General features: G+C 42.7%; 1 protein-coding gene across 4 annotated transcripts in view; it reads left to right on the plus strand.

The window, feature by feature from the left end:
• Window positions 1-15,998, plus strand: part of KDM2B (lysine demethylase 2B) — a 122,528-nt gene that overhangs the window by 25,792 nt on the left and 80,738 nt on the right. For all 4 annotated transcript variants that reach the window (XM_086761208.1, XM_086761209.1, XM_086761210.1 and 1 more), the window contains exons 5-6: window positions 8,566-8,744; window positions 10,886-10,992. In XM_086761208.1, the coding sequence (XP_086617334.1) occupies window positions 8,566-8,744; window positions 10,886-10,992 (286 nt within the window). The remainder of the gene's footprint in view (window positions 1-8,565; window positions 8,745-10,885; window positions 10,993-15,998) is intronic.

Here is a 15,998-nt window from a genome sequence, read left to right on the forward strand (position 1 = left end):
ATCTGAGGATCCAAACCCAAAATCTGTGCTTTAAGGGAGCTGAGTTATGTTCTCCTTTTTCAAGGGGAAAAATGAAAAATCCAACAGCAGTGTAGGTCAAGGCCAGTAATGTGTCTCAGATGTTATAAAGCTATTTGCAGTCTTACAGCAACATGTGTTTGAGATCCAGTCTTTATAAAACAAACAGTTCCTCCATCATATTGTTTTGTGGCCAAAACTTGTTTTAAAATCTCTCACTATTTTTTAAAAACACTTTGTTTTTAAAATAAAGTTCCAGATGACCTCAGTCATGCTGTTGGGAGTGCCAATGTGCTTCATGCTCTGATTTTAGTTCTCTGTAATTGGGAAATCTGCTAAGTCAGACCTCAACTAAACTCAGCAAATAAATATTACCATGGGAAATGCTAACTTCCAAGTGCCTCTGAGCTAGGATGGGGTCAAACCAATGGTCTATTAACAAAAGGGTTTATAGATACTGGTGGTGTGAGCTGGCCAGACTTCTAGCTGTTGCATTTCTTTTTAAATGTGAGAGCTACAGAGGGGAAACATCTGGACAATAATTAAAAAATGTCCTGTTTTACTGAAGCAATTAATTCCAATTCTGTCTAGCAGGTTTCTCTTTTCTAAGTACAGCAGTGAAGACTTACTGGCTCATCCTTTTGTCTTTGTCTTTTTTTTCTCTCTTCTCCCCTTGAGTGACCTCTCCTGTTTTCTTTGTATCCCTCTTTCTTTGGTGAGGCTACTGTACTGTACAGAACTCATTTTACTCCCTAATCTCATAGTAGCTTGTGATGAAGTACAGATGAATCCTTCCAGATTTGAGCAAGTGCTCTTAGGATACTCAGTACCAGCCATGAACCAATAATGACAGAGAGATCAACATACTTTGCTGTAAGCAGGACCAGTAGGACTTGACAGGTGGGTTTTTTGTTTGTTTATCATGGGATCTATTAGTTCTTTGTGGGACACCAGCAGTCGTGTATGTTGATCGACAACGTAATGTGATTTCTGAACTGCACCTCCTTCTGGTCCCTGTTTGCTCAGGTCTAGGAAGAATTACAAAGTTGTAAAGCCACACTTTGTTCTCTCCTGGGAAGAATTAAAATTAGAAACTAGATTGCAGAGTTTCTGAATGGATTTTTTAAAAGTGAAAGTTACATTACTGATTTTCCTACAGTCTGAGGGATCTACCTAATTTATTGAAAATTGAAGTGGTTTGTAGCAGTTCTGGAAGCAACCCTTTGGGACTTTGGCATCCACCGATATTAAGGTGGAGCACTGCATGGATAAAGTGGAAATCTCTCTGTGTTAAAGTGGCGTGTTGCAGATTTTCAGAGGACATTGCTTCACTTAACACACACTGGTTTGTGCCTCTTGAATAGCTTATTGTTTAAGAAGAAAAGCTCTAATCTGTAAGATATCTGGAGGGGACGCTGGGGCTATGGTTTGCTGTTGCTGTGTGATTTCCCACAGCAGCCGCTGCTGGACGCACATCCCTTACCCCGATGTTTGTGGAACTATGCTGTGAAGCAGGCAGGGAGCTGACCCCGCTTAAAAAAATTATTTAAGCCTCATCAGTTTCTTGAGTACTGGTGAACAGTTTGTATCATGAAACCAGGACCTAGGGCAGAGAGAGGTTAAAACTTACTCAGTGTCCTTGATAGACTGGAAATAAAAACTTGTCCCTCTAATTCCAGTACCATGCTCTTTTTGTCATCTAAACTGGCATCTACTTTTTGCTGTTGCTGCCTATTATGTGCCCTGGTATAATGTCTGTATTCCTGGTGCTACCTATTGCATCTAACAACCTGCTTTTCTGCCGTACCGATTAACCAAGTCTAACCTGCTGTCCTGCTCGTTCTCTTCCTTCTCTCCCCACTTCTGCATTGCTCTCCCATCCCCTTCCTGTGTGCTGGCACGGGCTTTCCTCTTTCTTGCAGTGAGGTGGTTCAGAAAGTTGAACTGCCAGAAAACTTACACTGTCTTCCTGCCTTGCAGAGAGGGGGATGAAAAGAAATATTTTTTTTTTAAATGCTGGATTAGCTGTCAGCACTAACCAATGCTGGGCTAGAACACGATGGATGTAGCCTTCTGCCTCTGTCATGAGGTTCCACTGGGGAGCTGTGCATTAGAAGAGTGCCTGGAGAGTGAGCTTGATCCACATTTAGGGCTTCTGTACAATTAAAAAAAAATAAAAAGAAGGTATTTGATGCTCCATCTTTCTGCTTTTTTTTTCCTCTTAAAAATAAAAATGAAATATAACACTCGCTTGCCTATGTTTAGCATGTCCGCTGACTTGCCATTTTGGAAGTAGAACCATTTCTATTTTTAGACCTGAGCTTCCTGTTTGAGCTCTCTTTAAGTTTGTCCTTTGCCTAACACAGTCAAACTCTTTAAAAAAAAAATCTTAGTTAAACTGGGACAGTTTTGCTAAAAACAGTCCTGTTCATACGCGGATATAAACAGCAGCAAACCCACTTTGAGTGAACATTATGATGAAAATTAAACCTCTCAAAAGCATGTATTTCCATGATGTCAAAACATGAAAGTGAAATTGAACTGATGTGTTGATGTGGCCGTGGTCATCTCGAAGCCTCTGTCTACAAGTGGATTTAAAAGTTAGTTGTCCACATGGGAAAATTAACCAGAATAGCTATTTGATAATAACTCCCCATAGTCACACTGTTCTTCGGCAATGAGCATCCTCTGCTTTAGCTCATCCAAGCTAGAAAAGAGCTATCTTATTCTGGAGGAATAGCACCCAAATTCCTAACTATTTCATCACAGTTGTTATGCTTTAGTGTCATAATTAGTCCAAAATGTCCTTCAAGCGTAGCTATGCCTTTACCTAAAAATATATATTAATATCAGCATGTTCTGGAAGTCTGATGTACTTCCAGACCATCAGGCTTTTGAATAATCTCAGCCTTCTCCCAAAACCTCTCCTTGGTGGCCAGGCGTGCTCCATCCCTCGAGCTGGATGCTGGGTTGGTGGCTGGGCTTTGTCACACCTTGCCAGATGCCCTGGGCACAGCAAGGCTCTTCTTTCCACTGTTGATATTACTGGTGGAGCACATCACATTGTATATCTTGGAATTTGCAATGTGAATAACGCCATAAAAACCTAAATTGTCCTTTCCTTGTTCGGGCGTGGTTCTGCGTCAGACGCAGCTTTCTGGAAAATAAAAGGCGAATAGATTGCGCTGATCCAATCAGTGCTCCTTTTACTTCTCTTTAGGAAAATAAAGAACTCTGCTATTGGTAGATTAACACATCACTTAACAAAATGTAGGATTCGTAGTCTACAAAGACGCTCTTGATGGTGTAGAATACAGTGATACTAGAAAATGCTATTAACATGAAATTAAATAATTTTTATAATATTTTTCCTATATTTTATGTTACTGTTAAGATAGATGGATAGATAAATAAAACATAAGATTTTCAACAAAGTTATATCCCTTCCCACTTTCCTCAGAACCTGTATTATTTTCCTGTCTGTAGTTGTTCTTTGTGTGCTAGCTCCATCTTTTCAGCTACCTGGAGTAGGCTTATACTATAGGTTCATGGATATGGATACTGTATAAAAATTTAAAGGAAAATGTTTCTTTGTGTATGGATGTTTTTCCGTGTAATTTTCACTGGCTGAAGTTTCAAAGAATCACTGAAAATAACAGTTAATATTTTGGGTAGCTGTAAGGATACTAATTGACTCTATATAATGCCAGTAAAACACATTATTTGCTCTGAGCCTCTTTCTTTAGTCTCGTCCTGTAGCATTACGGTTTAAGACTTTTTGCTGGCTTAAGCTCTTTCTGTGGACATGCTCTAAATACCTTTTGTTGCATGAAAAAAAACCCTAATAACATGGGATATTGCAATTTGGCAGTTTTATACCAAATGATAAAGCTGCAGACACCGATGAGGGGAAGGAGAGGGAAGGCACATGGCAGGTACTTTACATCTCCATAAGAAAGAAATAATGTAACCCCACAGAAAATGCTCCTGATCGGCAGTTGGTGTGTGCTGGAGAGCGGGGGGGGGCAGATCGCTGGGCGAGGGGTGTAAAGAGGAAAACCAGAGCACTGCAAAGGGGGAGCTGGATGGCTTGGGGATACTTATTTCATGGTGGACCAGGCTGTGCTGGGTGAGAAAACTGACTGAGAGATGTGTGCAAGTGTCCGAGCTGGACTCTTATTTCCCTTTGTTCTTCTGTGCCCTCTGGTGGATCTGGGAGCGATGGTATTGGGATGTGTCTCTCTTAAGTTGTTCTCACCCTGGGTCTGAAATGCAGGGAATGTCATTAATAGCTCCACTTGAGCAAGGACTTTCTGCTCTGATTCACGTCCCTCCCAGTCAGTATGGGATATCATACTCGTCTCCTCTGGGTAGCAGAAGAATATGTGCTCCAGGAGCTCTGGAGGGATTAACCGGGATGTAAGTCAAAGTGTCATTCTTTAGGTACAATTAACCCGCTAGTGAAGCTAGCAGATTTCCTAAGGCTCTGCCAAAATTCCTGCTCTACAAACCAAGGATTTTTTTTTCCCAGTAAGAAGCATAAAGATTAGAAATGACCAGCAGGCCCGTCCCTCTGCATTTGAGGTTGGCTTCTAGTTGTAGACACCATACTGTACCTTGGGCACAGATCTTAGCTCAGTCACAACAGGTTAAAATAATTCCCCAAGGCAGTGTTATCCTCTTAATGGACAGGCTTGACAGTCATTGCTGTAGAAAGGACATTTCATCTTTCCTCTGTGGTGGGAAAGTTGCACCTTTTCCTGCTGGCGGTGCACTGGGGAAGAAGCAACAGCCTAGAAAACACAGGTGTAGTTTTCACCTCTGATTCACACCACCTGTGCATTTCTCATATTCTGTGGTGTGGTTCGGGTTTGCTTTGCTTATGGACCGCCTCTTGCTTCCACTGCTCCTAATACCAATGCTAAGCCCATGTCAGGGGAAAGGGTGGGCTGTTTTGAAGACTGGAGTCTGGTAGCCTGCATAATGCAAGTCTGAGGCTGTTTCAGGTCAAGGCAGCGGAAGGCAGTGCTTCATCTTTTTAGAAATGGGAAATGGCAACTGTTGGACCTCAGAGGAGATTATTGTAGTCCCAGAATTTCCCGTTCACTGTACCCTCTCTGGGAAATCATTACAATATTTTATATGCAAAGCAAAGCATGGGTGCAAATTCTGCAGGGGAGATGGACGAGAGCTTTGCTGAATGACTTCAAAGCTGGAGCTCGTTACTCCCGAAGTCTCTGGGCTGGACTTGGTGAAGCTGTGATTTGTGAAAGTGTTTGCTGATAGAAGAAGGGTGCCTATGCAACTTACCTTCATGAAGTGCAGTTCTCTTTCTGACTAGAGGACAAAGTTTACCTCCCTATTGCTCTCAAAGTAATCTTGCCAAGAAGCCCAGAACATTGAGAAGCAAATCTCTGCACCAAACCAACTTGTACAGGGTGGGCAGTGACAGGCCAGGACTCTGCACAAGTAGTTTTTTTCCTCCAGGTGTTCATTTGTATGTGAAAAAAAAAATGATATTGCAGCATAGAGCAGGGTTGTAGGATTTAATCTGCTAAAACCTTTGCAACATCTTGGTCACTCAGCCTCTAGATAAAGGGAACAGATACTATATATGCTGTGTCCCCCCCCCCCCCCCTTAGTTTTACTGTGGATTTTACTAATATGTGGGCTGGAGTAACTTTATTGTTTTTGTTTAAGGTTTCAAATGAAGCATAGTTCTTACATAGCTCTTCCTGATTGATTTGATTTTTTCCAGCTTACATCTCTGCAACTGATTCTTCCCTCTCCTCCTTGCTTTTGTCTGTTCCTTTTGTCAAAGATGGCTCTAGCTTGTTTCTTAGTTACTGTCTTTGTGATCCTTTGGGGATTGACTTGTGCTTGATGAGTAAGCAGCAGTAGAGGAGGAAGATGTTTCTTCTTTAGGCTGTAAAATCCCCTCCAGTGAACCGTAGCATCACCACTTTGCTCTGAGTCACATCTGCTGCTGGAGAGGAAACAATGCTTTTTAATCCTGCACTGTCCAGACATTCTCCAGTCAAGAGTTATATTGGAAAAAAATCCTGGGAAGCCAAGGATGAGGTGATGCAGGATGCACTGAAGCTTCCCATGTCAGCAGTAAGAGGTGCTGTTTGCCAGCTCGGGATCCAGGTATATGTTACGCCACATGCAGCGAGTGATGAGCTGAAGCGAGGAACGTGGCCCGTACGAGAGCAAGAGGCTGCTAGGGTCGCTGAGGTCCTGCTGGGACTCCGTGGGCTGCGTTGGGCTTGACTGAGTGGGGTCCCTTCTTAGAGGACAGGGCGAGAGTGTGGCAAGAGGATATCTAGGAAATGGTTAACAGAAATTGTACATCAATTAAAATGCATGTTGGAGATGCTCAGAAATCCAGCCTGAGCCGAGATCTCTCAGCCTGTAACAGCTTTTTGGAGCCTCTGTGTGCTTCTTTTCCTCGTTCTTTACCTGTTTCCCCTTCTGGATATTTTTTAACCTTCTCCTAGGGGCAGGAGAATGAAGAAAGAGCTGAACTTTTCAGGACAGAAGAAATGAAGCTGGCAGTAAGCCAGAACCACTAGGAAGTGGGCAGCGAGCATGAGGCTGTTAACCTGTAATTATACATCTCAAATTTTGTGAGCGGTACTCCAGGAATCGTTACGTACAGGCTTGTTTGATAGTACTGTGGTTTAAGAGAAAAACATCCCCTCAAATTACTCTTTAATTTGGAAGTCAAGAGACTATGAATTCAAACCTTAGCTCTTCTGCCCATAATTGATAATCATGTACATTTAACAAACCTGCTGTTGAACCAGGCCTCATATTTTTAATTCGGCAGGTAACTGCTGATTTTTCTTTGAGAAAGGATAATTGAGAGGCTGTACAAGGTCACTTCCATCAAAGCTGAGATCAAACCTAGACTATAATGTGGCAGATCCCAGACTCTGCCATGCAGTCCTTCAAATATAATTTTTCAGTATCTGTGTACTTAACCTCTCTGGGCTGTAGCACGGCTTTAATCCCCAGGCGCTGGAAGCCAGAAACCAGGCTGGCTTTTATTCTGGGGCTGCTTAACAGGACTTCACCCTAGTTGCTAACTTACTGAGTTGAAAAAACACTATTCCCCCTAGGTTGTAAAGTTAACAGTTGAAAAACAACAACAAACCCCAAGCCCAAACTAGATTTTCTGTATGTTGTTTCAAACATGTAAATACCAAATTTAAGGACCCTTGTGCTCTTTCACACATAACAACTTTCTCCTCATCCTGCCTCAAGGTGGCAACACTACAGACCGTCCCGAGCTCAGACCCAGGATGAAATCCAGTTCACTGGTCTGCTAGTGAAGAGTTGACGGATGGGCCAGGGCCATCTATTCCAGATTTACTCTGTATAAATTTTTCTTTCGGATTACAAAGCTTTATGGTCTTGAGTTCCTTTCCAGAATCATTATCACATCTGTCACTGTCACTGCTATCAGTGGCTAAGGATGTTTCTAATGGAGTGATGCAATCCAAACTATCATTCTCGCTGAAATACTGTTCCCAAGCACACGATAGGCCAGGTGCTGTACTTATTAATAATTCCCTCTGATGGCACATATCGGCCCTCCATTTTGTTTTAATGCAATTTATTTCGAGTTATTTCTTCGGCAGTGAAAATAGTTTTGTAGTGATTTTTTTTGAAGCGTTGTGAGTTTGTTTGCTGGAATCCTTCTCTCCTGGAAATGAGGAGTGTATCTCATGGGCTGCCATTTACTCATACACAAATGAACTGCTAATTAGGATGATGAAATTGCTGGGAGAGGTGAAACCTTCCAGTTGGCCAAAGAGAAGATTGTGGATTAATCTGTGTAAAGCTGAAGGCTCAACTAAAACTGCTGTTCAACATTCTGGTGCTAATGAGACTTACATGTCTGCTGCTTGAGAAGGTGAAAGTATGTCCTGCAGTTTTTGTTGAGAGATGCAAAGTGGGGGCTCACTCTTCTATGGCATTTAGTGCTTTCATCTCCACTGACAATGACTGGAATTGAGAATACTCAGCAATTTGTATAAGGTATTCAGCAGTTTATAGCATCCGGTGATGCAAGGCAGTTTACTCTTCATAGATAATTTTTGTACATGAGTAAAAGCATCTTGAGAGCCATATGGATGTTTAGAAAATTACAGAGTACGATTGGGAGAGCTATTTGTCTTGCATGCCCCCTGCTACCATATTATATCACTTCTTTATAGTTTTTAATGTACTTCTGCTCATGTCAATTCATGTAAAGGAGGAAACTCTCCATCTCTCTGAAGCAGAGAGACACCAAGTGACTTGTTCGGTGTCATAACGAGCACAAAGTCCACTTCCAAGATAGTTCCCTGCTCACTGCTGGAGCTGCTCAGGACCCGTGGACGGACTGATGCTGGTCTCTCATCCTCTAATAACAGTTTCCCTGCAGTCATTGAGAATTTAGACATACATATAATAATATAGATATAATTTTATGTGTATACATATGTGTGTAAATCAAGCAAAGGCAAACGTTTTGAGAGTGTCTCTGCATGTTTGCAGGAAGCCGGCGGATAGTGGACGTGATGGATGTGAACACGCAGAGAGGTGTTGAAATGAGCATGTCTCAATTTGTGAGATACTATGAAACACCGGAGGCCCAACGTGAAAAACTCTACAATGTCATCAGCCTGGAGTTCAGTCACACGAAACTGGAGAACATTGTCAAGCGCCCCAATGTGGTAAGGAATCCTGTGCTGCTTGTTCCCTCTGTGTCTGCTCATGGCACTCGATGCTCAAGGCACTGCTGGCTGCGAAACTGTAGCTTTATGGTGTTTTGCTTTCAGATGCTTTTCTCCTTCTCATTTCTAAATGCTATTCTAGTTATACCAGCATTTTTTTCACTGAGGACGTCTTGCCTGCGCAAACAATATGAACACCCCACTTCTGCCTGAACAGGTCAAAAATGGCAGCTCTAACTGCTGATTTGTAGGAGTAATTCTTAAGTAGGCTTTTGTGTTCAGTTACGCACATACCACAAATAGAATATTAAGCACATATATAGAAGTTTGTGCAGGTTTTTGCTGTCATTCAGACACTAGCGGGCAGTTTGGAAGTGCTCTGGGGGGTTTCTGGTATTCAACCGATTCCGAGTTTCCCAAGCACATCATGCTCAGTGAGCTTTTAAAACATCTGTGCAGATTTCCTGGGTGCTCAGAAGTGACAAATGCAATTAGGTGCTTGTTACCGCGTGTAAATGAATACTTCATACTTGTTTAATATGGCCTGAGTGGACAATCATTTGTAAAACCAGGAATATTTAGATCTTACGGAAAGAGAGATTTGCATTCCCATTAGGTACTTGGGAATAGAAGAGAGGGTGCTGGGAAAGTGGGTGCTGAGAGAAGTCCAGGACACAAAGTCAGACACCGGTAGAATACTGTATTTGTGTAAGTGGTTCCCTTGAATTCTGCAGAGCTCTGAGCCCACATAAGGCAGAAATACTTGATTCATGTTCCCTGTTGTGTAAAGACCGTGGGCTGCAATATCAGGATGTGGGAATCATTTCAGAATCTAGGCAGGAACCATCAATTTTGTTTTCACATACAATAGTGATATTCATGGAATTGGTCCTATTTCTGCTGGCTGCATTATCTCCCTTTGCCTTTTCTCTAAGTACCGTGTGTTATCAACAGTACCTGGTGCAGATGGAGAAATAGATAGGGATCAGCCCCAATCTGCAAGAATTTCATGTGCTAATTGCCCCATGATGAGAACCCTCTGGGGACAGGAGCAGTTGAGTTAACTCACATGAATGACATTGCTGGGTGGGCCTTTGGAAAGGTTTAGCAGTCAGGAGGCTGGGTGGGGTGCTAACCATGACTGAACTGGACTTCTCCATTCTTGCTGCACGCAGTCAGAGGACAGCTTTGTCACCAACGCTTAGGGTAGGTCTTGCAGTCCTTATTGACCCGTAAATGGAGGGTCATTCACACATGACGATTTGTTGAGCTGGGTCGGGATGTACAGCCACACTGTGGCCAGATGCAGCACTGCAGCCTGCCTTGCTGGACTCCCCATGTTGACTGGTGTTCTCCCGTTTTGAAACCTGGCACATGTGATCCACTTGCATAACCAGAAGGGAGTGTTACAGATTTCTAGCACAGGCTCCACCACAGAGCAGACTAAAGAATGAGTCACGGGCTTGTCCTTGCTGTGGCTGTGATGGACGCATTGCAAATCATGCTCTGGCACCCAGCACGGGAGCGGTGTTTCAATGTCCCCGACGGATTTTCAGTTTCCATCTCTTCTTCACCTTGCTGGCAGTATGTTTCCAATTGCTCAGCTTTTGCTGTTTACTCCTGCCCACACTTTCTGAAAGTTTGGCTTTTGGACAAGAACTTTGGTGAATTTTATACCCAAGTAGAACGATGAAGGAAGTGCACAGTAGGCAATAACGTAATTAGTCAAATCAGAATTTGGCCAGAACACTGGTGTTAATGTGCCTTGAAATTTAAGGTATTGGAATAATAGAATCTCTTTTATGTTTGTATTTTAGTGTTCATAAACGCAATTTCTAGGCTACTGGCTATAAAAATACATTTGAATACAGCCAGCAGGTGCAAGAGAAGGTGCTCACATGTGCCCATAGGTCAGAATTTGCAATCAGTTAAATTGACTGCAAAACCCTCGTTGTTCTGGTTTGCAAAGGGCTCAGAGATGAAGTGCTGCACCTTACCAAGGGGGTCCTTAGCTGAACAGCAAGGTTCTTGCTGTCTGTAAGCGCCTGCTGCTCTTGCTGTTGTTGTTAGAGCTTTAGCCAAAAGGAGTATATCCTACCATGTGTTCAGCAACTAACAGTTGGTTTTGGTGGGGCTTTCAGGTGGACTTAGTCGACTGGGTGGATAATATGTGGCCACAGCATTTGAAGGAGAGACAGACGGATGCTACCAATGCTATTTCAGAGATGAAATACCCCAAAGTGAAAAAGTAAGTTTGTTTAAGTCTTTAAAAAGCTCTAGTCTTGACTGACCTCCCTGACAAATTCCTTTTGAACTCCAAAGCTGTTAGGAGAGAAGATAATGTTTTATTTATTTTTCAGTGAGCAGGAAGGGGGGTTTAGTGTGGCTGACCTGCTTGAGCTATGTAATACCTACCGATGGACTGCACCAGCTTTTAAGGATAACAATTTTGTATTTGATAACTTTATGGATACTTCATATTCTTAAAGGCTGTGGTTAGAATCTTTAAGAGAGGAATATTCTGTTCTAAATATTAATTTTAAAACTTCTCAATATACTTTATTCTAAATATTTTAAATCCTTCTGTAGGCTGGGTTCAGATCCTTCCCATGTTCTAAACTGCTTATGGCTGAAAAGTGATTAGCTGAGATATGTTTTGTGAAGTTAACTTGAAGTCATTTTTAATCGGTGTGTGTCTCCCCAAAAACTCTGTCATTGCCCTTCATGCCAGTTTACTTTGCTGTTGACGTTTTCAACAGCAAGATGAAATATTGGGCTGACTACGCAGGCTATGTCTCTTGTGTCAGAGGACCCACTCAGGGCAGGTTTGAGAGTGAACACAAGAGCAGTTTGTCCTGCTTCTGCCTAACTTGGCTCTAGTTTTTGGGCAAGTTGTGATGGCATAACCTCACCTCACTGTTTCTTCTCTTTGAATATCTTCCTTGAAGCTGTTTTTATGCAATAATTGGAAAAATAAACTACTTTGGGGGCCTGAAAATGTGTCCTGTAAGTTTCATAGGAATTAGTACAACCGAAATAGGTGTTACTGTTAATTATCTAATAGCTATTGACCTGTATGGCCGATGAAGACCACATAATCCTGGAAGCCCTTCACTGCTGTTTCTGTTTTAGAGGCATTTTCTATTAGCCAGACCTAATGCTGGCGGCATCCCAGGATCTGCTGTTGAATCAACCTCTAGCATTTGCAAATCACTCAGAACTGTTTCCAAACTGTAATGTCTGAAATAGATTGGTACTAACATATACAAAGGACAGTGCAGTCACAAAGTGATATGCAGCACTTACTCTCATTCTGTAAAAATAAACATTTTGGAAGGCAAAGGTCTCCACATTAGGACCTCTGTGGCAGGCATCCAGGGGAAGCCTGGTCCTACGATATGCTCAGCACCATCGATTTCAGTGGAAGATAAAGATACTCCATCCTTCTGAAAAAGTAAGTTGCTTGTTAGAGTAATGAGATAGGGCTAGGAGTGCCAAATTTCACATACACATTTTCAAGTGTCCTAAGTGACTTGCCTAAGGTAACAAAATAAGCCAGTGGCAGAGCAGAAAATAGAACCCAGGCAACTTGCTTTCCAAGTGGTTAGTCTGCTAAATAACATTATTTATAATATGGTAGAGCTAAGAAACTGAATCATGATTCAGGGCTTCAGGATTCATGGATTGTACAAGATAAGAAGTACAGAAAGTTGTCCCTTTCTTAGAGCAGGCATGCTCCAGAAGCTGGGGAAAAAAATTGCAGCAAGTAAACAAAGCAAGGCAGAGATGGTTTAAAGGATAAGGTAGCAACATGACTAACAGAATTTAGCAGAAAAAGCAGAGTGTATTCCTGCAATTCACTCCTTGCATCATGAAATGCCAGATGGTAGATTTCAAAGAGGGATTTTAGAGAAGTAGCAATTCAACAAATTTTGTCATGGAGCTTTTCCCATGTGTGGGGGATGGCCGGTAGAAAGGAAGGAGGTGCTTGATGAGGAAGGAGACACAAAGCCATTGAGGTTGCTGTCACTGGCAAAGTGAAGGTGGAGGTTGACAGCTTGGGAAACCAGTAGATGTGATAGGTAGAGGGAAGCTAAACAGTGAAAGATTGTAAACACTTGAAATGTGACAACAGAGTTCGATGTGGGGAAAAGGAGTTACCATGTGTGACGGTTAAAGGCAAGGGTGAAGCGGCTGGAGTGATGAGGATGTTGCTGGTGAGCATCATCTAGCATAAAGACTAGAGGAACCTGATTTACAGCACTGTTGGCACAAAACCCTCATCAGTCTGAAGAAGCAACAAAGATAAAAGCAGTAACAAACATTGTTAGTCTAGGAGCGCAAGAGAAGTTGTACTGGATGCCGCCTGAGATCCATGGCGCTCAGTAACCTGTCTGTTGGCTGCTGTCATAGGTGCTCTGGGAGGATTGTAAGAACAGTGTGAGCATAAAATGATGCCACCCCTTAAAATTATCTTCTGAACCTCCACTGTCTGCAGCTCAGGCAAGGGCTATCCTGAGGTGGAAGTGGTTTCTGTGTGCTTAGTGACTCTCAAGAGATTTCTCTTCCATGAAGTTGTCCAGTTTAAATAAGAACTCCTCGAGAGATCAGCTTTCTCCATCTTTGGAAATTCAGCTTGACCCTTTCCTGTACAGATACTAGTCCCTGCTATTGCTGTGAGTCCAGAGGGTAGAAGGTCTTATTAAAGAGATCGTGTTCAATTGTGGAGCTAAATGTCGGTGCTGTCACTTGTTTCATGCTGCCCATTCTTTCATGTGAATTGTCAATATTCATACGCTTTGTTAATGACCGTTGTTGCTCAGAAATTAAATTGCTCCATTTCATTCTTGTTCTTAGCATTCTCATAATACTAAGAGTTTGCAGTATGCGATACCCACCATTAACGTGTTCCCTACAAACAAAAAGCACTCCAGCGAAAGCGTTGCGGTTTTGCAGACACAGATGGCATTACCAGACACAAATGTCTGTCTTGGCTCCTGCACGTCAAGTTCCGTGCTGGGAGTGAAGTTAGAGAACGCTCCATCTGCTGCGCTGCTTTGGTTACCAGGAGCACTACGCGCGCTGGAGACCGCCCTGACTTTCACTTGGACCTGCACCATTAACTTTTTAAAAAAATTCTGGGTAATGAGGTTATTTTTCTGTCTGTAAGTAAATGACTACTTACCTACTAGGAGCCTTAGAGGACTGAATTAAGTGGGGAAATGGTTTATGTCAAAAATATGCAAAACTTTCCAAGTACTACCTCTTAAGCTGTAAGACAATATGAGAAATTCAGGGGATGGCTAGCTGAGATTGTAGTATGACAAACTTCAAACTGGTATAAGTTGGCAATGCCCCTGAAAAAACAGTCCCACACCCACACTCTCCCATCCTCATTGGTAGAACACCCTGTTGTGCAGCTGCAGAGTAACTGGACTGGGGACTGGTCTGGCTGAAAACCGACTCGGAAGTGAAGAAGAAAAATTAGTTACTTTTCAGGCCATCCAAACCACCACATGGCTGCATAAATGCTTGTGCCAACTGAAGGGCAGTGCAAAAGTGTGGAAAAAAAACCACAGCAGTGGGACCATTGACAAACCCCTTCTGCAGTTCGCACAAGGTGCAGGGCCACAGGACGTGGGGTGAGCAGAGCGAGCAGCTCATTGCTCCCGAGGGAGTCAGCTCCTGCCTCCCCTCTTTCACATCCCAGGGTGCAAGTTCCTGTGAAGAGCCTCACAAACACGAGAGCCCGATTGAGAGAGGGCAGCGTGCTGTGTAACTGGGAGCCAGGGCAGGAGGAAAAGGCAGGGCTGTTATAACATCAGGTTTTACGGGCAGAAGCTTCTTATATCGCCTCAGATGTCTGTGGTACTGCAAATCCTAAGGACAGGAAACTGTGATTAAAAGGAAACTGAGCTGGGCTCAAAACTGCTTCCTTTCAACACGGTGTACTGTAACTATTTTCAGGTAGCTCAAAACAAGCTCAGATTTAGTTTTCTGTTTAAATTCATCATGGACCCAAGCAATCTGGATACAGCTGAACCTGAACCAAACAAAAAAAAATACTAATTTGATTTCTTGTTCGTCAAAATACATAGCCCTGCTGAAATGATTATCCTCTTTATTAGATTTCAGTTTTCATAGCCTTGCAAGATTATTTGCAAAGCAGTGGCAGTGAAACAGCAAGCTTGCCAGGACACGATGGCTATAGAAACAGTAACAGGTATTTCTAACAACTTGATAAAGTTTGTGCTGTGGAACAAATGAAAATGAAAGCCTCAGTCCCTACAACACCCATTTTGCCTTCAGAATTCTTCCTATTACTTAAAATAGGTAAGGACTGCTTTAATATATACATCTCACTGTTATTCTTCAATTAAGGATGGGACATCTTCTATGAAACATCTACCTGTTCGCAAAAGGATGCTGCGCTGCTACTATGTACTCAGCCAGCCCTGTTTCCCCTCTCCTAGGCTGTTGTTCAGCCATCCATTCCTTTCTATTCATTCCTTTACTAAGTAGGGATGGATTTAAACAGATGCTAAAATGCCCTGCTGAGCTGTGGTCTAATTAGAAGCTGAGGGTGAGCCTCTGGAGACAGAGATTGCCCTTTGAATTGAGGGAGCTCGCAGGTCCTGCAACGCAACCTAGCATGTGAGATACTCCTATGTGCTTTATATGTCATCTGTGAATTGCTTTTGATACAAAACTGCTCTATAAATATAATTAAGTACAAGAAAATTAGACCAATAAGTGCAAGTTCTCATTAGAACTTTCCAAGCTAGCAAAGTAAATAAAATTTAATGTCTTAAAGTCAGCGTGTTAGTCTCAAATCCTCCTTTGTGTAGAGCTTGGAGGATTTGCAGCATCACACATGTAACTGAAAGAAGCACCAGCGTTTAAAATGGCTTGTGGTGAGCCTGGAGCTGAGCAGCCATGTCGCAAAGATGGAGAAATGAGTCGTGTTCTCACCCATACCAAAACGCTGTTCCAGGGGCTGATGGGCCTGACTCGCTGTGAATTGGCAGCTTGGTTCATTTCCTTGCGGTGGCAGGCGCCCTCTCAGAAATTTAAGCTTCCAATAAAAAAAAAAAACGAACCCAGAGGCCTCTTCATTCTTAAAGTTCAAAGGTAACCTTCCCAGCGCTGGCTGAGCGTACGCCACAGCAACGAGGTTTGCAGGCAGCCTGAGATGGTAGCTGGGCACAGTTCTGCTAATCCTCTGCGTGGGCTGTTAATGCCAAAATCTGATGT

The sequence above is a fragment of the Chlamydotis macqueenii genome, chromosome 17 (assembly GCF_036417535.1).
Source record: "Chlamydotis macqueenii isolate bChlMac1 chromosome 17, bChlMac1.mat, whole genome shotgun sequence".
NCBI classification, from domain to species: Eukaryota; Metazoa; Chordata; class Aves; order Otidiformes; family Otididae; genus Chlamydotis; species Chlamydotis macqueenii.